Source organism: Myotis myotis, unplaced genomic scaffold (assembly GCF_014108235.1).
Source record: "Myotis myotis isolate mMyoMyo1 unplaced genomic scaffold, mMyoMyo1.p scaffold_m19_p_7, whole genome shotgun sequence".
Lineage (NCBI taxonomy): Eukaryota > Metazoa > Chordata > Mammalia > Chiroptera > Vespertilionidae > Myotis > Myotis myotis.
This window is the reverse complement of record NW_023416379.1, coordinates 43,044,383-43,067,120: the sequence shown is the minus strand read 5'-3', so window position 1 is coordinate 43,067,120 and position 22,738 is coordinate 43,044,383. Positions and strand designations below refer to the sequence as shown.

At 31.5% G+C, this 22,738-nt stretch overlaps 1 protein-coding gene across 4 annotated transcripts in view; it reads left to right on the top strand.

Moving 5' to 3' along the window:
• GRIK2 (glutamate ionotropic receptor kainate type subunit 2) overlaps positions 1 to 20,162 on the top strand; it is a 567,104-nt gene extending 546,942 nt beyond the window's left edge. For 2 of the 4 annotated variants that reach the window (XM_036318053.1, XM_036318054.1), the window contains 2 exons: positions 6,630 to 6,880; positions 19,586 to 20,162. In XM_036318053.1, the coding sequence (XP_036173946.1) occupies positions 6,630 to 6,880; positions 19,586 to 19,750 (416 nt within the window). In that variant the 3' untranslated portion in view covers positions 19,751 to 20,162. Of the gene's footprint in view, positions 1 to 6,629; positions 6,881 to 15,519; positions 15,606 to 17,122; positions 17,258 to 19,585 lie in introns of all 4 variants that reach the window. The other 2 variants (XM_036318055.1, XM_036318056.1) reach the window with 2 other exon arrangements.
• Positions 20,163 to 22,738: the final 2,576 nt, after the last annotated feature.

Sequence of the window (22,738 nt, the reverse complement as noted above, 5' to 3'; positions counted from 1 at the left end):
ACTTGATTCAATATCTCATTCAAGAAGCATTTGTTGAATGCTTAATGCGTGATAGGCAACATGTTAGATACTGGATGAAATTATGTGAATAATGGATGATTGATTACCTATAACTGACATGCTAGTCTTAAGGGCTTCAAGTTTTAAGTAAATGTTTTAGAAACATTTATCAGACTCAATTTTTTGAGAGAAGACAAATAATTAAGAAATTATTAAAGTTTTTGAGGCCAGCTTTTGGATATTATATCCTTAGTGAATATGGTATAGTCTCATACCCACAAGACATTTAAATTACCATATTTCAGAAATTTCATAATATCTTGAAGTATGAGGAACTAGAAGAAACCTAAAATTATGAGTAGTCTCTTTCATAGAAATATTTTCCCAGGCCCAAAGAGAGTAACTAATTCTGTGTTATACACAGAATGTGCTATCATTACAATGATTTGAATAACTATGAAATATAAAGCAAAGAAAACTAAAGTTCTTTAGAAGGTGGACAGAGAGGATTATTGAAAACAGCAATACTTACATAAAATTTTAACAATATGTTTAAAGGATGTGGGTGCTATTAGAAGGAACAAAGTGTTGTGCATGTTTTAAAATTTTTAAAATTGGTTTCAGCAATTTTGGCATACAAATATATTTAAGTAATTTTTATAACTCTTGCCTTCCCAAAGTATCTTTAAAAGAGACTTCAAAGCCAGGTGTGATGACCTGTTTTAAGGCAATCAGTGTGATGTGAATTCTTATGAGCTAATGTTTCATGAAGCATATGGAGCTATAGAGGATGAAGAACATATAAAATTTTAACTTAATGTTCTTTAATAATGTTTAAATTCAAAGTCACAGAGGAAGATGTCTAGGCAGGGACCAGCAGAAATATCTAAAAAGGAACTGTTTTTTTCCCCCCCGAGAGAACTGATGTAGTAACTGTAGTAATTATCGTTATCGAAGGCAGTGCTTTTCAAATCAAGGTTAAAATCAAGTAATTGATGGAAACTTTAATATACACAAAGGAAACAATTATTCCCCTAAAAATAAATTTAAGCATTTTAAACAAGTTTTTTTTCTTTTATTCCTTTATGGAGATTTGGAAGTCTTTATTTTGGTAGTGTATAATGTGAATTTTCAAGAAATGTATTTGATATGGAGTAGTCTTCAAGCTTATCTGATCAGGGAATCCTTTAAAAATGAGATACCGATATACATTTCCCACAAAGAGAAGAGTGTGGGGGAAACCCAGTTTTAGAAATACTGGTATAATGGGTTTTAGAAAAAATATATTTATAGAAAGCAAGAATGATTTTGTTTCTTATCTTTGAAACTGATTAAAGCATGCAGAAGCCTGATTTTAAAGAAACTTTTGACAGGATGGATGGGAGATTGCCAGTATATGTGATTTTAGCATAATTCACTAAAGCGTGATAAGTACTAGACCACTTGCTGTGCAACCTTTAAAGAAAAGCTTTTAATCAATCAATAAGCCTTCCTAAGAATTAAATGTAATGCTGACCTCATTTACTTTGTAATTTCTGTATTATCTAGATATATGGAAATAGGACAAAAATGTTGGTATATACATAAAATTGTTAGTTTGAAAACATATGAAAAAGATAATCAAATAAGCATATCAATGTATTGTGTTTAGTAGACTTAGTCCTAGAACCTAGAATGCATAATAGCCCTAGCTGGTTTTGCTCAGTGGATAGATAGAGCATTGGCATGCGGACTGAAGGGTCTCGGGTTCGATTTTGATCAAGGGCAAATGCCCAGGTTTCAGGCAGAATCCCCGATGAGGGGGGCGGGGTGTGCAGGAGGCAGCTGATCAGTGGTTCTCTCTCATCATTGATGTTTCAGTCTCTCCTCTCCCTTCCTCTCTAAAATCAATAAAAGTATATATTTTTTTAAAAAAAGAATGCATAATAACATGGGCCTTCTAGTCCACAAGTAAGAACTTAGAATGGTAGAAATGAAGGGAAGGGAGGGTGAGGGGAGGGGGATAGGAGAGGAGACATGGAAGGGAGGGGGAAAAGAAGGCTCTGAAATACTTGGTGAGATTTGTATTAATTGTGTATAATAATCACAGTTTATTTTTCTAAGGAGCTTTTAATCTATCTTTTGAGGGATTCTAAAAAATTAAAATTTTATGTAAAATATTTTATCAAAATATAACACTAAGGACATTCGGAGATAGTAATTACTGAGGGAATTGCAAATTGGTGTATTTGTAGTTTTTATGCTTGCATATATACTGTTACTGTTTATCACTTAAACTAACTGCCTCTATGCCCACTTTGAGTTCTCACGTTGAGCCCAGGTTATATGCATCTGACATGTCAAGGGGCTTTGCTATGTAGTAATCATATGTCTCTCTCTCTCTCTCTCTCTCTCTCTCTCTCTCTCTCTCTCTCTCTCTCTCTCCTCCCCTTTGTCCCTCCTTCCCTTCTCCCCTCCCTCCCTTTTTTTGTAAGCTAGAACCTTTTTTTATCTGGTAAATGGGATCTTTTGCCAACTTGTAAAAAGGCCATTTTAAAACCATAATAGTTCCTTACTGTCAGTATAAATCATATGTTTAAATGACCAAAGAAAGTCTCATTGCGATTGAGACTATAAAAGAACCAAAATTAAGAGACTGCATAGTGAAAAATTGAAGGGCTAGATTTAGCTGTGAGGGGTGTTTGCTTATCCTGTATGATGATTTTAAAAAATGATTTACCCATCAACATTTAATGAGAGAATTTTAGACAATATATTTTATGCAATCTCACAAAAACATTAAAATACCTAACAATTAAAACTCTCACAGAGTTTTAATAAAACTGGAACTGAAAGTTACCTTTCTACATTGATTGTTGAAGTATTCCAGATATTTTTGCCTAACCTCCTTCTTCATGCAGTCATGGTGATCTGTCTGCCGCCTTAGCATTTGTGAATTGACTGCTAGGTGTATGATACATGTTATGATGGGCATATTTAGAATTTCCTTGGTAGTTTTCTAGTCAAACTTGCAAAAATGCATACCTCCCCTGGAGGCAGCCTTACCATGTGAAACCCCAGCTTCTCTCAGTTGCCAGTTAGTGCTGCCTCAGTTCTGTGCTAGCCAGCTTCTGGACTGAGGCTGAGTTGTGACTTGGGTGAAACACATAAGCTCTATCTATCTAACTAATGGCTGTTCACTTCATTAGAGCTAAGCGCATGGCTGTTCGTGTCACAAGGATGATGAAAGATGCTTTTGTCTTTGATCTCAATATGTCCTTGAGATATTTCAACTACATGAGATTTCAGTCCATGTTTGGCTCCAACTAGTATCTATATCAGTGGTTCTCAACCTTCTGGCCCTTTAAATACAGCTCCTCAAGTTGTGACCCAACCATAAAATTATTTTCATTGCTACTTCATAACTGTAATGTTGCTACTGTTATGTATTGTAAATATCTGATATGCAAGATGGTCTTAGGTCACCCCTGTGAAAGGGTCGTTCAACTGCCAAAGGGGTCGCGACCCCCAGGTTGAGAACCCCTGATCTATATAGAAATGCCTTCCAAAGAACATCAAATAATGTACCAAAGAACAACAAATAATATACCAAAGAATTAATAATTCATTATTGAATTCTTGTTTCTTTTTAAGGCCTGGGGGTGGGGGGCAGGTGCCAGGTGGAGGGGTCAATTGGGAAAAAAGGTGACACCTGTAATACTTTCAACAATAAAGATGAATAAAAAAATAAAAATAGTCACTTAAACTAAACGACAGAATCACAAAACATGACAATACTTTACTGTTATTGATTGTATGCCTTATATTATTCCATCCTGATAAAAACCTCAAAATGAGGTATATTAACATTGTAGCTTTGATTAAAATGAAATGCCATTTCCCCATTTTTACATTTACACTGGGAAATAGGTGTGGCAAGGTTTACCAGGAATGGGAAATGTTTATACAAACAATAAGTACTGGAAATAAGAAGCTCAGCTAGAAAGAGCAAAATTTACCCACCATTTCTTAAAAAATTGGTTGCTTTTATTTATCTGTGCCTTATTTTGAGAATTCAGTGAGGAATATTGTATTTGAAGACATTAGAATAAACATCCCAATGCAGTTCAGTGTATATGGTGAGTTGATAATAAAACAATATTCTTTCAGTATCTCTCAGGATTAGAAATATGCTGGCTTAAAACATTACTTAGCTGGATCAATAATTTTTCATATTTGAAAGTTTACTTTTCAAATCATTATCTACCAAAACGTTGCTTTATAATTGTACTTCCAGAAAAGAAGCCACATTTTATACTCACCATGTGTGGCCCTTTTTGCCAATACCATCAGCACAAAATTTGTTTGAGATGCTATATTGCAAATTGAAAGATATATTTGATAAACTACAATTCTGCTTAGAATGGATTTTCCCCCTCAGTCAGATATTTACTTTGCAAGAAATATACATGGTTAATAAGTATGATAATTTAGTGTAATGTGATCTTAAAGCTGGTACTAGACTAGAATTAGTGAATTAATGAAAACTAGGTATCTAAACAAGATGGCTGAGATACATGGTTTTTAAATACATGTGAGAGAGACCTATAGCTCCAGGTTGTCACTCTCATGTTAGTAGTTCCTCAATTATATTGTACTCCTTATCATAGGAAACATTTGTTGAGAGCCTATGATGTGAGAAAAGATTGAGAATTAAGATAGATTATACAGATGTCAGATAGATAGATAGATAGATAGATAGATAGATAGATAGATAGATAGATCCTCTATTCCAAAGAGTTGTAATCTCCTTAGGAAAATAGTCACATTTTGAAAGGTAGATAGTAATAATACTAGGTGACCTAAGCTGAGTGCCCAGTGAGTGATCACCATAGGAAATACTACAGGCTGGGGTAGTAATCCATTGATATTTGAAGTGACTGAGGGGTAGAATTTAAACTGAGCATTCCCATCAGAGTAGTGTTTGAAAGAGAGCAGAGATAAGTGCACAGAGAGAGAAGCAGGACTTCCCCTGCTATAACTGAAATATTTGAGTTCTAATCATAGGAAAGAATAATGCACCTTTTTTAGGAAAGCTGTGAAAAATGTTATATAGAAACCATGTACTTAAACATTTCTTCTGAGTAGGTTATGAATTATGTTTTTATTAATAGCTATTTCTTTATACCTGTCAGGCTGGATTTGGTAGATTTTCACTTCAATTTTTTTTAACAGGCTACCTACTTCCTATGATTCTCCTTGTCTTTCTACTTTTAACTTTGCATATTCTTGCTAAATGAATAATGCTGAATTAGTCTATTACATTAATCAAGTAAAAATAAAAACAATGTATATAGTGGTATTCCTTATAAGGCAGAAAAGTTTCCTGACCTGGTTTATGATTGTTCTTAGCAGAAATAAAGCTTTATGTATAGTTGTAGGTATATTTAAATCAAATCAAAATCACAGCAACATTGACTGCAAACTGATATTAGTATTTTTCTGTAGGCAGAAAAACACTCATGAATGAATTTGTAGAGAAAAGTGGAGTATGTCTGTACTGTTTTAGGAAAGCAGATTAAACTTTAGAAACAGGCTATTGCTGGGGTGGGGGGGCGGGGGGACGGAGAAAGCAGTAAGACCAATCCCTTGGGAAAGATATTAAAAGATGTATGTAGCCCTAGCTGGTTTTGCTCAGTGGATAGATCGTGGGCCTGGGAACTGAAGGGTCCCAGGTTCAATTCCGGTCAAAGGTATGTATCTTGGTTGCAGGCTCGATCCCCAGTAGGGGGCGTTCAGAAGGCAGCTGATCAATGTTTCTTTGTCATCGATGTTTCTAACTATCCCTCTCCCTCCTCTCTGTAAAAAAAAAAAAAAATTAAAAAAATATATATATATTATTCTATGATTCTGGGCAACCAATTAGAAAAGTTATTACTTATCACATAATAGCTAATACAGGTAAATATCTATCCCCATCAGCATAAATGCTAAATTTCATTTATATTGCCTCCACTGAAATGAACATTTCCTCCCAAAGCATAAAACGATAAGTGAACAAATAACCTTAAAATTCTGACAATGCATTGATTTCCATGATATTTGAATGATCCAAATCTGTAGAAATGTGTTATTTTTGTTATTTATGTCAAATAAGAAAATAAATTATCTGCAAAGTATTAGTTACCCCTGAGTATACCTTATTCATAATTGCCTTAAATTATTTCACTCACTAAAGAGAAATACTATTTTTTCCATAACTTCTCTAAAAATAGAGGTTACCATTTTATCAATACTCTGTTTTCAGCGTGAAATTATTTTTAAACATTAACCAAATATCTTTGTACTTTCCATTTCCTCTTGTAAATGACTACTTACTGTTTTATTTATTTTCCAGTGCTCTGAATTGAGTCTGCCTTTTATAAGGAGATATTTTCTTACATAAAACAAAATTCATTTTACCCTTTAAAATCAGAAAGGCCACAGGCCATATTTATCTTATTAAACTTCCAGTCTCTGTTGTTTTTCAGTTGTTTTTCTCTCCTGGAAATAAGCATTTGGAAAAAGCTCTGTCCTCCTCTCCTCATGTTAGCCTTTACTTATGAAATGCTGGGCTCCTAGAAATAGTTAACAAGCCCTCTCTTTTTTAGGTTCTCCCTATAGAGACAAGATCACCATTGCAATTCTCCAGCTGCAAGAGGAAGGCAAGCTGCACATGATGAAGGAGAAGTGGTGGAGAGGCAATGGCTGTCCGGAGGAGGAGAGCAAAGAGGCCAGTGCCCTGGGGGTGCAGAACATTGGTGGCATCTTCATTGTTCTGGCCGCTGGCTTGGTGCTCTCGGTTTTTGTGGCCGTGGGAGAGTTTTTATACAAATCCAAAAAAAACGCTCAATTGGAAAAGGTAAATGTCACCTTTTTACAATTTAAAACGATGGTCGTTATAATAAAAGAAACTATTTTTGATCTTTCCAACCAAGGGTAGTGCTTAGAAGTTTGACTCTTAATTGTCTTCTGCCATTCATTTATTACAGAGGTTCCCAGAGAGAATGCATGATCACCTTCGTGGTTTTTAATTTAAATGTAGTTTGTTTAATTGAGCCAGCTTCGGGGCAAGTGACTAGTTCTCTCCTCTGTTGAAGCCTGAAAAAAAGAGCTGCTTGGAGTTCATTGCAGTTAGATTAGTGGATGAATATAATTAAGGATAGAGGCAAAAATCAGAAACTATAATAATGAAGGAAAAATACTTCTCTTCAAATAAAACGTGTTGTAAGGTGCATTGCTGATTATACAGTTTCAAGACAGAGAGTAAATGAAATATTTATTTGAATATTTTTAGTCCTGCAAATTTTTAATTGAAAAAACTCTTAATCTGCATGTGGAAATTACAATTAACTTTTTAAAATTAATGAATGTGTAAAAATATTGTGGGACTTTTTTGGCATTTAATGTTATTCTTAATGAGCCCTTTATTTCCTTGCAGTGTCTTTTTAAGAATATATATAAACCTCAAAAATATTGAGATTATTGCACTTTTTCTTGGGATTTTAAAACATTTGGTTTTTTTAATGTAAAAATATCTTTATATTCTAATCTTGAATAGTTTGCAAACATCATTCAGATTATGTACTTCCAGTGCTATAATTTCCTTAGTTCTATAAATACAAGGAAGAATGTTTATTTTTTTTAAAAATCTCTCTTTTAGATGGTACAAGACAATTTTTGTATGTAAATGTATAGTTCTGGACATGTAACAATGCTTTAACATTTTAAAATTTTCTGCACTTTATTTTAGACTTTTTGTATCTAAATATCTCTTCTTTTTAATAAAAAAAATACATTTTGGGTGCTTAACTAGTTAACCCTGCATCAGAGTGAGACTATATTTTATTTAATATTTGCAAAGCATTTGAACTTTTTAAATAAATATGAAGAGTAGAAACATGATGTTTAAAAACATCATACATGAATAAAGACACATATATTCTCCTAACATTCTTTGAAGCACTTACATCCTTAAAACTATTTTTGAAAAAGAAAAACATTTTTTTACTTTGCTTTGCCTTTAATAATTTATGTTGCAGTTACTTATCCTTTCTAAAATAAAAAACAATTTGATACAGCATTTCTACATTTTCACTTGACTATAGTACTTAATTCTTAGAAACAATTTTTTTATAAATGAGTATTTTGATGGGTAACCAGTTTAAATTTTTTTAAAAATTAAAAATAGCACAAATTATTTTTTCACAGCATTTAGGATGGCTATGTGCTGACTTGGCTAAATCAAATATTTGTTGCTCTGGTGTGACTGAAAATAAGATCTAACTACACATTGTATTTTACGATCTTTTTTATGGTGTCAGATCAAATTCAAAAACTAACCAAAGACAAATAGGTTAACTCATCAATTTTGATTTATATTATAATTTGTCAATAGGTGTGATATTTGATTAGTTAATGCTTAAAGTAAGTCCAAAATAATAGAAGAAATTTGGATTTTCTAGTTGGAACTTTAATTATCCATACATCATGATTTTCTTTCTCTAATAGCTCAGTATTAAAATAAAACAAAAGAATTAATCTCTTGATAATATGTGGTGTTCTATTGTCCTTGTCTTGTGTCCTATACTTATGATTTACCTAAATCATGTCATTATGCACAATTATTTTATGCACAGTCTGCTTAAAAACAGAAAACATAGGATGTAGAGATTTAATTCTGTAAAATACCTTTTTTCATTATTATCCTATATAATAAAAGCCTCGTATGCTCAGTGTCCAGTCAGCCATTCAACCAATCAAAGCATAATATGCTAATGATATGCTAAGGACTCTCAACTGCTCACTATGACATGCACTGACCAACAGGAGGCAGACGCTCCGACCAGTAAGTTAGCTTGCTGCTGAGGTCTGGCCGATTGGGACTGAGCGAGACTGGCCGAGCACACCCTGGAGCCCTCCCGTAACCCCTCACCAGCTGGCCAATTTCCCACGTCCCACTCCAGCCCCAATGGTGCACCGGCGGTGTGTCCCTCAGCCTGGCCTGTGCCTTTTTGCAATCCAGGACCCCTCAGGGGATGTGCGAGAGCCGGTTTTGGTCCAATCCCACAGGCCAGGCCAAGGGATCACATTGGTGCACAAATTTGTGCACTGGGCCTCTAGTTAGAAATAATGAATTTGCTTGAATTTTAACATATTAACCAGCTTTCATGAATTTCTATGCACTTGTATGGCCTTATTAAAAATTAGTAAAAGGAATGTACTTTTTCTTCCTGAACCGGATAAAACATTACATTGAAAAGAAATAAAACAAAAGAAACAACTGTTTTGATAATACTAAGCATTATGTATCATATTCGCCAATGCTTTCACACATTGTCTCCTCATGGCTTCTGTATTGAAAGTCAAACGCCCTAGCTTAGCAGACACTTCAGGATCTGTCTCTGTCTAACACTGTAGTTTTACCTTTTGCTTCCCCCCAGTTGGCATTTTCTTCTCTAGCTGCACTAACATACTTTCCATTTTCCAAAGTCATCTAGTTTTACAAAACCTCTTCCATTTGACTTGAGCAAACCCAATGTATTTTTATACCTAGCTGATTTCAGGTACTATCATCATTCCAAAAAATATTCTCCCCTTTGGAAAAAGTTGGGAAGGTATTTCTGACATTTCAAACTATATCCATCAATAAGCCTAGATACCTTATCTCTGTGAGGCCTATGCATATCTCCATTTTCCCTTAGCATGTTATTTTATTGCATGTCATATTTGTTGGTTTCTGTGTGTGAGTGCCTCTCTCCCAAATGGACTCTTAGTTCCTGTAGGATAATGACCTAATTTTTTGGTTTGTACTCCAAGGTATCAAGTAGTGCCAGTCAGCATAAGATCTATTTATATCTATCTTTCTTTCTCTCTGTCTACTTATCTGTCTGTCTATCTATCTATCTATCTATCTATCTATCTATCTATCTATCTATCAACTAACTAATTTTTCTTTCTATTGACTTGAATTAATAATCAAGCTGAATCCAGTGACATATTTAAAAAAAACTACAATAAAGAATAAAAATGAACTGTTTTTATATAATTCAAAAGAATTAAGCTTAGCAAATAAATAATTATGGGTTTATTAGAGTGACCCATATTTTTATTGTGATAAATTAGGTTCTTGGACTCAATTTTCTTCATTTTTCTTGAAAAAAATTATTCATTTGGGCTATAGCGTTTAAGATCTTACTTAATTTATCAGAGTTAGTCAGAAAATATCCCCAGATTTTATTATAAGTTATGATTGATGGTATATAGAAATTCACAGTTTATTTACACTTACAACTGTGCCTAAAACCTAACTTTTTAAATTAAAAAAAGATTGTAAACATGTGTGGAATTATTCCTTTGCTCTAATAAATATTTATTGAGAGCCAAGCATGTAATGAATTATGCTTTGCATATTTAAAGTAAGAAAGGATTCACCATTTAGTTCCAAAGTGTTTTGCTATCTATTTTCTCGTCTCATTCTGCTTTTTCTTTCTTTTTTCTTCAGTCTATAATATTCTAGTACTTTTTAAAAGAACAAATACAATTTTTTGATCTAAGTAAGTTGGCAGATATAATATACACAGAGTTTAGTTGAATATGAACATTATGGAAGTTGATGACCATAACTTTTTATATTCCAAGTTGTTTGATAATTATGAATAGTATATGAATACATCGTTTTAAAATGAGGACAGGTTAAAACTGATTACAGAAACTGTATGCTGAAAGAAATAGTCCTTAAAAATTTCAAAAACTCTAAATTGCATTCCTTTCAGATAACCACAAGATGGTGTCTTCCAATTTTTATAGTAATTAAGGGTTTTTATTTTGATGCAGATATTAATGCCATAGTGATACCTTGATTTTTACTTATTCAGACTTTTTAAATAAATACATATTTATTTTTCTAATTTTTCTAAAGTGTCAATTGACCATTTGGAAAGATACTCAAAAAGTCTTCCTTCTCTGAAGTATCTGACATGTGCATTTTTTATTGATTGTCTTTTCTCCTTACTTTTTTGCTGATTTTAAAAACATTACTAGTTAAGGTTCATTCAGTAAGCCATCCAAGAATCTGATGTACATCTGAAGCAGTTATCAGTCCATTTCAAGTTGCATTTGTTTGCAGGTCCTGCTTCTCCCTTCTAACTGAAGAAAGCGGCCGAATATGCAAACCTATGTTTTCTCTGGTATTATTTATGATAATATATTGGTTTTGTAAGCATGAATTAGAAGTAATTGTAATAATTTGAATTTTTATAAAAATATTTTATGACATAACCATGATTTATTAATTTGCTTAAAATTACTTTCTTAAATATTTGAATGTGTCCTTTTAAAAAAGGTATAAATAATTCTGCCTTCTTTTGATTTCCAGCAATAAGAGTAATATAACATACATTTTAACTTTTTGTTTTTGTCTGATTTGTATACAGAAATATTTTCCCATGTAACTGAAAATAGATTTGCTTATGCAAATTGTTTCCATTGAACACATTAAACACAAATCTCTGAGTTTCTTGACATGAACTAAAACTTAACAAAAATATTCATTTTTTTTATTACTTACATTTAAACAAAGTGTAGTGAGTATGTCTGAGAAATAAAAATAAGAATTATTGCTCAGATATTGAATTTGTAACTTATGTGTCCTGTATTGGACACATATATTTATTCTAAGTTTCTTCTAAAATGATTTATGTGGATTTTAAGAACTACTAAAATTTATGTTTATCAGTATATAGTCCATTTTAGTCAATATAGTTATTTTTATTATAGAACACTGGTAAAACAAATCCAAGGTATCTCTAAATAATGGTATTTTTCCAGTCTCTGAAAGTTCAAAACATTTTTGAGGGCCCATAGAATGTTCTTCAGTCTATAATTGAATAGCAAATGTAAAAGGCATAGAAGAACAAGTGAATGAAACAACGCAATTTTGGAATTTTAAGGATAAATTAGAATGGTTTAGTTTAAACCTGGATCCTGGGTGAAAGTTTATTCACAAGGGAAACATTTTTCAAAGTTGGCTGAATTTGTATTTCATGGAACCAGAAGAATGAAAACAGATCATTCACTGATGCTTATACACAAATTGCTTTCAGAAAGTTGAAATATTAGTTCTAACAGGAACAATGTTTTTTAAAAAAAAGTCATTTATTGAGTAAGATATAGGAATGCAAACACTGCTATAAATCATTGTAAAGAATTATAAAGTGCCAAATAAATTTTCAATAATGTAAAATTTATCTATAGAGCATGTTGCTATTCAGATGTTAAAAGATGTAAATAAACTTTGGATAAATAGTCCATTTTGTATTCTTTTATGTTATTGCCTTTCTCTGCAAGCAGATCATCTCTCAGTTTCCATTAATGACCCATATGAGGGATAAGTGGATGGCTTTTAAAAATGTTTTTACATGTAAATATAAAATCACACTTTAAAATGAGATGCCAATCTTTGTTTTACTCTATAAACTACTTTATGCGGGCAAAAGGATCTTTAAGACATTTTTTCAAATGACTATAAATGATGTGTTAAAATTAAAATTGAAGCTTGACAGGTAATAATTTTACTTCCTTATTTTTATAAACCACTTTAGAGCTTTTAATATTTTCTTGGGTATGAAGTGATCATGACAACTGTGTAAATATCCATATTGTTCAGATAAGGATAAGTATCTCAGGGGTGAAGAATATTTCCCAAGGTCAAAGATGCCTCATCTAACACTATTTATGCTATATCATACTCACAAAATCAAGAATGAATACTTAACTATTTCTCTTAATAGTTTTCCTTTCTGAAGTTGCATTGATAAAATGTGTGGAGTTTGATTTTGATTTAGGTAAACAGATTGTGGGCTTTAGTCATAAGCATAGTTATTTCATTTTCTTATTCTTAAGGATGAATTTTAAAATGAAAAAGACTTGTAATCATTTCTCAACTTTATGTAACCTTGGATAAAATTACTTAACTTCTCTATATGTCTTTTAAAATAAATAAATAAATAAATAAATAGACTATAAATATACCATAAATAAAATGTTTTAATAATTAAGATAAGTAATTTATATGGGTGGAGTTTTTTTGCAAGTGTCTGACAGATATTGTTATATTTATTATTATTTACAAAACTGATACATTTAGCTTGCTGGGCCTTCAGAAAAGAGAGCTCTCCTACAATAAAGCATTAGTTAAGTTGGATGTTTTATATATATATATTATTGAAAAACTTTATCATTATGACTACCAGCAAAAATGTGATGATTAACATTGCTTTTTCTTAAAATGCATCTCATAGCTGTATTGACTAAAGTGGTGTTGAAACTTGTCTGAACTTATTTATTGATTTTTCTAGCTTAAGTAGGGGACATGTACAAATGTATAATGATGCTTCATTTTTCTCTGTCTCATTATATTTGCAAAAAGCATATAAAGATATTTGGTAACTGTTTTTGTAAGAGTCAAGGTTTCTGAGAATATTTTAATCTTTAGTTATGTTTATCATTGTAAAATAATCCAGGCAAAAGCATAGATGCTTTAGCATTTTATTAATTGGGTGGGGGTGGGGGAGAACCACATATTTCTTTTTGCCCCATGATTTTTTCTCTGACTTATTATTTAGCATTCAGAACATTAAAGTTATTAAGAACAGACTCCAGGTAAAAGGCTCAGCTAAAATTCAGTTCACTGTTAATGAGGCAGACTAATATAATGAAGCATTCATAGAGCGGAAGTCAAGGGAACGGCGCTCCTCATTTAGCTTTGATATCAGTTATGTGCATAGCCTTAGATAGATAACCTGACTTCTTGAGTTTTAGTTTCTCTACCTGTAAAGTTCCAGTGATTAAGCAACACAATCATTAAGGAACCTACATGTAAAGTCTTGTCTGACTGCTGCACAGCTTATTTAAATAATATAATTTTTACAGAAAGATGGCTGCTATAAAACTGAATATCGAGATCAAAGTTGAGATATATATATATATATATATATATATATATATATATATATATATATAATTTTTTGACATGAATGCTTTAACTAGTCATTTTTCATCTCTCATTGCTTCACTATTGCATTTATACAGCCCTAGGTCCATTCGTTATTCTGATGTATAGCATTAGCTATTTGATATTCTTAAAAGACTGCCAATTAAAAAGTATAAGTCGAAAGCAAGAGTCACATTAAATTACATTTATTTTATTCATTTAATACACCAATATTATATAAAATATTGCATATTACATTATATATACTTTTCATCTCATTTTCATGGTTTAGTTATTTATAATGTGAGATCATTTATGCAGAATTTTGATTTGTCTTTACTACATGTGATATGGACTTCTTGGGCAAATGGCCTACAGCATCAGAAATTAATTCGAAAAGTGTCTAAAATGGATTAGATATCTATAATCAGTAACATATAATTTATATATATGTATTTTAATATATTTTATTGATTTCAGAGCAGAAGGGAGAGGGAGAGAGATATAGAAACTTCAAAGATGAGAGATAATCATTGATCAGCTGCCTCCTGCCTGTCCCCCACTGGGGATCACCTGGCAACCCTGGCACATGCCCTGACCTGGAATTGAACAGTGACCTCCTGGTCCATAGGTCAACGCTCAACCACTGAGCCAAGCTGACTGGTCATTAACATATAATTTAAACAACAAAGACAAAACCAGTTTGGTTGATATATGCTAGTTTATATTCAAACACTGAGCTGCACAGTCTAAAAGAAGCAGCTTGAAGATGCCTTGATAGAGCTTTAAATAGGAACTGTATGCAAAAATGGGTAATGTTTTTCTAAATTAAAATACCATGAGGTTAATTTTAAACTATCAAAATACAGAATAGTAGTACATATAATAGAGTTTCTGTCTTAAAAATATAAATATAGACTTGATAGTAGTTTATAATATTTTATGGTTATTTCTAATTTGGGTGATTAGTGACTACATATATTCAACATGAAAGTGATGAATTTAAGTTTAAAAAATCAAACTGGTTGCTTTCCATCAGTGGCTGTTTTTCAAAAAGACATTCCTAAATATAAAGATCTTAGCTTAAAAATGTAGTTTAGGTTAGTGTTCAGTGTGGGGCATATTTACAATTGCATTTCTAATATTTAAACAATAATGTGCTTCTCTAAGTGCTGTCACATCTGTTATCATATAAGCATATCTATAAATTATATAGTTATTAAGAATAAATTATTCTATAACACCAATAATGACATTATTTAGAACAGTTATCTGCAGACTATTTGTTGTCTTATTATACTCAAAATAAAACTAGATAGCTTTCAAAACAAGAAATGCAAATATAGTCAAATCAAAACTTTTAAGGTTTCCAAACCTTCGTTGTTTTAAGAACGAGAGATGTGTAAATACAGGTTGCCTCATTAATTACAATGAATTTTATAATGACTTTTACTAATTTAATTGCGATTACCTGCTAACAGCTCAAAGATGTAAATTTTCATTTTCAGGAATCTTCTATTTGGTTAGTGCCACCCTACCATCCAGACACTGTTTAGTAAATTTTGAAACTTACTAAAAGAGGTTTTTAATAATGGTTAGTATCCTTGTGCCTTTCTTTTTTCTTTTTGTAGTCTGTTATATTAATGTGGAGAAACATTTTTGTTGTTGTTTTCACCCTAAGAATGTTACTTATTTAATGACACAATTTATGTGTTTCCATCCCTAAGAAGTGATTTGAAAAGCAAAATAGTTTTCTTTCTCATCCTCTCCACCCGCCTTATGCTTTCTTCTTCCCTTTCTCCTGCTTCCTCTGATTCTGTTTTTCTCCTTTTCTCCTTCTTCCTTCTTGTTTACTATAACCCAAGTGCTCGTGGGTTTTTTAAAACCTATTTCATAGTTTAATAAAAATACATTTAAAAGTTCCAATTATTATATGAAGTAGGAAAGACAATTTGTCTCTATTAAATGACATTAGAACTCTAAAAATCAGAAATAATATTTTTTTGAACATACAGCACAAGGAAATAAATATATGTCACAATCATCTCTACAATCTCAACTTTAGATTTTTATATAAATCAAGATATGGAATTTTTATTCTAAAGCTTTAAAAAAAAAAGATAATATGTGTTTGCCCTAGTTCCACAAGTAAACAGTACTTTATGATATTATTTAATTCACTATATTGATTCCAAACTCTTGCTTAAATGTAAAGGTTTTTATAGTTTTTGTGAAGGATTAGAAATAGTCTATCAGTGAGAAGAACACCTATTGTATCACGTGACTTTATTAGTAACCTAAAATAAAACTATTTTTACATATAGTTACATTAATACATTTTAAAAAGTGCTGGCAAAATTCAGTTGATTAACAGAAAAATTCATAAAACTGGTAAAATAACATATAATCAAGTCTATTGATTGATTGATTAAAATTTTTACTTTCTGATGACTTTGTAAATAGGTAAAGCCTAAAAATAGTCATGGTCAAGTTACAAATTTACAATTTTCAGAGTTTCTAAATTTGTAACTATAATTTACTTAAGGTAATTTTAAATGATAAATGATGAAATTTTCTTTTATCTTTTAAATTATAAAAGATAAAAGGTTCTAACTTTGGGGCCAGGCTCTTTACCTACATTTTATATTATTTAACATCATAAATTCTATATTACATAAAATTTATTTTAAATAACTTTATGTCTTTATTTGTGGTCTGACATTACATATAGGGTGCTAATACATTTTATTTCTTAACTTACTAGAAAAATATGTGAAATTCCATGGTTGAATGAGTGTTTACATTTATAAGGTTTTTTTCCTAAGAAAATAAATTGTTGAGATCACTCTCTTTGTATGGACAAAAATTAATTAATATATCTACTCTCTATATTTTTGAAACTAATGTAATCAAACCGCCTAAAAGCCAAGTTTGCCAAGAAGAGGGTGTTGTCAATTATGTAACATTCAGGACATTTATTACTTTCAAATGAAGCCTTATTTTAAACAATTCAAAGTTATTCACATCCTATAGTATTTTTAAGTGTCATTGGCATAAAGTTCTGACCTTGTTATATTATCTAATCAATTCTTCTGTTAAATGTTTCAACAGAGAACCAAGATTAAGTTACCTCAAGACTTTGTATTCCTTCCCCTTTTGGAGTCAGATTTTTCCATTTCTACAGTGTTGTCATCATCACCATCTTCATCATCATTGTCATCATGTTCTTAATAAGTACATCTAATAGTAGGTATAAAGCAACAAGAAACACTATGTCCATATAATGGCTGTCAGATGCCCTAAATCTTTTAATAGAAATATAATTTATGGATTTCAGAAGTGCATAATTTAACTTGATAAAAGAGCATGGCAGTAACTCTATTAGTTAGTGGGGAATTCATGTTTAGCAACATCATCCATTGTGAGTACTAATAAATTGATACTTTTACTATTTAATGTTATTAAACAAATACCAAAATTTCACCTGATTAAATAGCTTATGTACATTACATTTCACTAAGCTTCTAAAAAAATTTTTTAAGCAATTTAATTAAAAACAGTTAAATAAGAAAGTATTAGGATCATATGTAGCTATTCTTAATTCAGTCAATGTTTAAAGAACATGTGTGTACAATCAGTACCATAAGAAGTTGATCTCTCTTCTCTTTACCATTCATTGAGAGGGATACAGAGAAGACTTAGAGGCCAGATGGGAAAACATTATAATGAATTAAAAAAGGAACAAAACTAAATTGAGTGAAAATAATGACCCTGGTCAATTGGAAAATGATTCCCTGATAAGTGAAAATTTGAGTAAAGGATAAAATCGGATGGATGTGAAGGATGAAAGAACATGGCAAGGTACCAGAGCAAAGAAGAGGAAAGGAGAAAAACTTTGGAAGTCCAAGCAGAGAGGTTGTGTATAGAGAAAAAAGAAATGGGGGAAGGAGCAGAAAGAAGGAAAGCTGAATCATAGACTTCATGATGCTAAAAATAGGATCTTTGGATTCTACCTGTTCCTTGGACGAGAAGATGCTATTAATAACTGATGTTTGAAAAATAGATTATTCTAGTAATTTTGAGCCTTTGGGGAAGGAATCGGCTAAAGAGCTGGGAAGACTACTAAGGAAGCTAGTCAGGAACCCATAAAAGAAAAGTGAGGATATAGACAGGAATGGACAAGAAGGTACCAGAATCAAAAGTTACAAAATTGGTTATCAGGATACCTTGCTGGAGTCTCCATTGTAAGCTGCAGAAAGTGACTTTCCTCTCTCTGAATCAATTTTCTCTGTTAGATAGAGGCCTACTTTAATTAAAACGTAGGTTTGTCACAAAAGATTATGTGTGCAAAATATGTTAAACCTAAGAAACATATGTAGTATTAAATATTTTTATTCTCTCTATTCTTTTGGAATTAGCCTAAGTTGATAAAGAGCAAAGAAAAAAAACAAGTAAAAAACAAACAAACAAACAAGTCATCATATGCATATTTGATTAGGCTTGTTTCGTTTTGTTTTCATATCACTTTCTGGAATTATGTTAATTTTTCATACTTGTTCACATTTTTTATTGTTTTCCACATTTTTAGTTTTCACACAGAAAGAACCTCAGTCTCAGCCCATCTGAATTTCAACTACAATATATAACTGGTTTATGAATCTTACTTATATGTAGCTAACATGTGTATCTCAATTAGATCGGGAGGGAGACTAATAAAATTTTGTTGCACAGATATGAGTTTGTAATAGGAATTTTGAGGAGCTTGTAATAATGAGCCCCATATATACTATTTTTATAGCAAATCTATTGCTAATGGGATGAGAATTTAAAAATATTATAGGGTCACTTTTTTCTGCATGGGATAAATTATCAACTCTCAGTTATCAAGCTGATGATGACAAAAAAAGTTAATATATTTTCATGGATTTTTAATGTGCTACAATTTGTTATTTCATATATTTGTTCGTAATCATCATCAATAGTTTTATAGGCCTAATCCCAAAAATGTATAATGACTACCAGAAGTTATTTTCCATATTTTTATGTCTTTGTCAGTGTTATATTTTTGTTCTGTTTTGAAATGCACAATGAAAAATCTATGTTTAAAGAAAATTTTCATTATCTCATGTTGTGATCTAAAAAGTAGTACATTTCTTCTATTTTTAAATATCAAGAATGGATTCCTGGTTATTAATTTGTGTATATGTATTTATATTTAAATTTTAAGGTGGATATATATATATATCTATATAGATATGTCTATATAGATATATTTTGATCCTAATTAATTTTACATCTATAAAGCTTTACATCTGCTTTATATGCATTCCAGTTGGTAGTTCCTTTCACTATCAGGTGGAGATTTTCTTTAAACTAGTCCACTTTTATAAAATATTATTAATTATCATGTGTTGTCTATTAAAAGTGTGACAATTGTTCTAACCTTTATATTGAACTATTTCAAACCTTCAAGGCTGGTTATGTTGAAAGTCTGTTGAGAATTATTTTAGTTTGTCTCTGGACAGTGACAGTTTATCGGTTTGGTAATATTTCATTTTCTGTGTTGTTCTGTAGAGGTCCTTCTGTAGCGCCATGGTAGAAGAGCTGAGGATGTCCCTGAAGTGCCAGCGACGGTTAAAACACAAGCCACAGGCCCCCGTTATTGTGAAAACAGAAGAAGTCATCAACATGCACACATTTAACGACAGAAGGTTGCCAGGTAAAGAAACCATGGCATAAAGCTGGGAGGCCAAACACCCAAGCACAAACTGTCGTCTTTTTTCCAAACAATTTAGCGAGAATGTTTCCTGTGGAAATATGCAACCTGTGCAAAATAAAAATGAGTTACCTCATGCCGCTGTGTCTATGAACTAGAGACTCTGTGATTTAAGCAGTTGCAATGATCAGACTTGATTTACAAGCATCATGGACCAACCAAGTTACACGGGGTTATACTGTTTATCATGGGTTCCTCCCTTCTTCTGAGTGAATGTTACACGCGCATTTTGTGACTGGTTCCAAATGCAGTCCAGTAGGAAATTACAGGTTCTTTTTGAAGCCCAACTGTTGCCAGGAGATGGAATGTCAATGCCCCAAAGGTAACCAGTAAAACTGTCAATAAAAGTACTTGGAATCAGAGAAAAAAAAAAAACACAACAACAACCTGTAGCATTACAAGAAACAGTATGGTCTTCTGAACATTCAGATAATAGAGGTGGTGATGTTATTAGACCCCAACAACTCAGTACAATGATCATCTGAATAGACAATATGTGTTTATAGGATGTGTGAAAAAAATGTAACACAAAACAAATCTGAATTTCATGGCAAGTGGAATATAAAACATATCTTCATCAGTGTTTTTCTTTCTTTTTTAACAGTCTGTGTCACTGATTGAGATAGAAATGTCAATTACCAAGGCAATAATGTTTTTTCCTTAAAGTCACCTGCAGGTGATTTAACATGTAACTCTACCGGATCCCTATCTATCTACCTATCCCCACCCCACCCAACTTCACACCAAGAATAAAAAGCAACAGTTGGTTCAGAGATTCTGAATTGAAAAGAATAATATTTTGCAATCTTTGTCTTACGTTATAAAAGAGGGCTGGGTATTGATAGTTATGTGGAAAATGAAGCTTCCATTTTAACATTCAGATATTTCATCCAAACCCTAGTTTCTGCTATAAATGAACTTGATGGAGCCTGGGCAGACCTCGGTGAAAGGAAAAAGGGGACTGGTCATCTGTAGAAATGTATGTGCGGAGAACTTTGAAGTGGACTGCATTTATCAATACAGTCACAGTGTTAAATGAACAAAATTCTTGAGCAGTTTTTTTTCCAAAAAATGTTCAGGTTTATTTGTGGAAATGCAAGATTTCTATGAAAATAGTTTTTGTATGGAAATTTTTGTAATACTTTTTATCAACAAAATAAGAACACGTGTTCCTGTCAGGGGTGTGATGTCAAGCATGAATGGTAGTGCGTGTGCACCACCAACGTTTGGTGAAAACTATTTTTATCAAGAAAAAAGGAATCATAGAAGAGAAATATTTTCAAGTTAGATAATATAAAAGTTAGGTGCACTACCACCACTGCTTACCAAGCCACACCCCTGGTTTCCATGAGGCTGATAACATATTGTAATGAACAATTGTGTGTAAAATGGTAAAAGACACAGACTTCTTGACAACATTGTGATAACAGTTGAGTGCACACAGTTTGCTGTTTGAATCCAATGCACAAAATTTAAAAAAATCATTAAAATTATGTCCATTTTACGTTCAGCTTTGACTTTCATTTTTCTTTTGTACATATAAATGAATGCACAATATCTTCATTGCATTGAGAGAAGTATACTTCCTGAATCTTTCTAGGTCTTCAAGGATGGCCGCATCCCAACTACCTGGAGGAAAGAAGAGAAAAGGTTGGATGATGAGATTTAGGATGTAATTGTTAGGCTTAGGATAGTATTTAAATGAAAAAAATAGAAGTTCTAGAGGCAACAGTAATTCACCTTACCTCTTTTATGAATGGTTAGTTACTATGTTTATAGGTTAGGTGGGGCTATATAATGATTACTGATATTATATTTGAAGTTGTACTGATGTCCAATTTAAGACCCCCTTGTGCATTAATAAATCAATATAGTTCAGCAAAGGGAGAGGACATGATAGGTTCAATTTCAACAATTAGTAATAATGTGTGTGTGGTTTAGATGTTATCATCTTAACAAAGCTCTTATATTTAAATCACAAGTTATAACATATGGTTTACTAAAATATCCACTATAACTAGAGCACCTGACCAAAAGAAAATTCTGTGATGTATTTTTTAAACTCAAAAAAAATTGCAAAACCAAATTGCTAATATCTAAATAAATTAGTAATTAAATGTCTAAGCATTTTCAAAATTTCTAGTGTTAGGGGCATTTTAAATTAAAATTTATATTTTGATAATAATTTTCCCCAAAATTTAGTTTTAGAGAGTTACACAATTCACTGTTAAAAATCTTGTATTTTTAGTGGTAAATAACATACAATAAAATTTCATAAAAGTGTTCAGATTTTGGAGAATATTAAGCTTTTTACCAATCAGATACTAATCAGGTTTTAAAGCACATTTTAGTTTTAATTATTTATTATATTGAACAATTTTAATGTCAGTAAATGACAATTATTTTTAAGTAGGAAATAATTCGATTTTTGGTAAAATTTGGCAATCATTGGAAGCATTAAATTTAAAAAATTGAAAAGTTTAATAAACCTGCTATATTTTAACTATAAAGATAATTTTAAATATATAAACAATGTATAATATTTAATTTTATCCATTTCCTAAAAGGTTTCTATATTATTGCCCAAACTGATATTTACCTACTCACTAGTGATTATACATACATGAGATACTATTCTTAATAAAACCTAGATTACTTTAAAAATAATTTCAATCAATGAAAAAAAAGTCTCCTCTCTCTAGGAAGATAGTATATTAGAGTAAACATTATTCTGTAGTCTAACACTCAAATTATAAGAAAGAAAGGAGAGAACAATTGTTCTAGTCAACCATATAACCTGATGACTCCAGGTAATCAGTGGGTAATCATATCCCACAAATAACTCTAATTAGAATGGAACACTAGAGAGATATATTCACATATACCCAAACTAGAAAACCCTAACCAGCTAAGTAACCCTAACAGCTATGAGAATATCTAGGAGAGATATT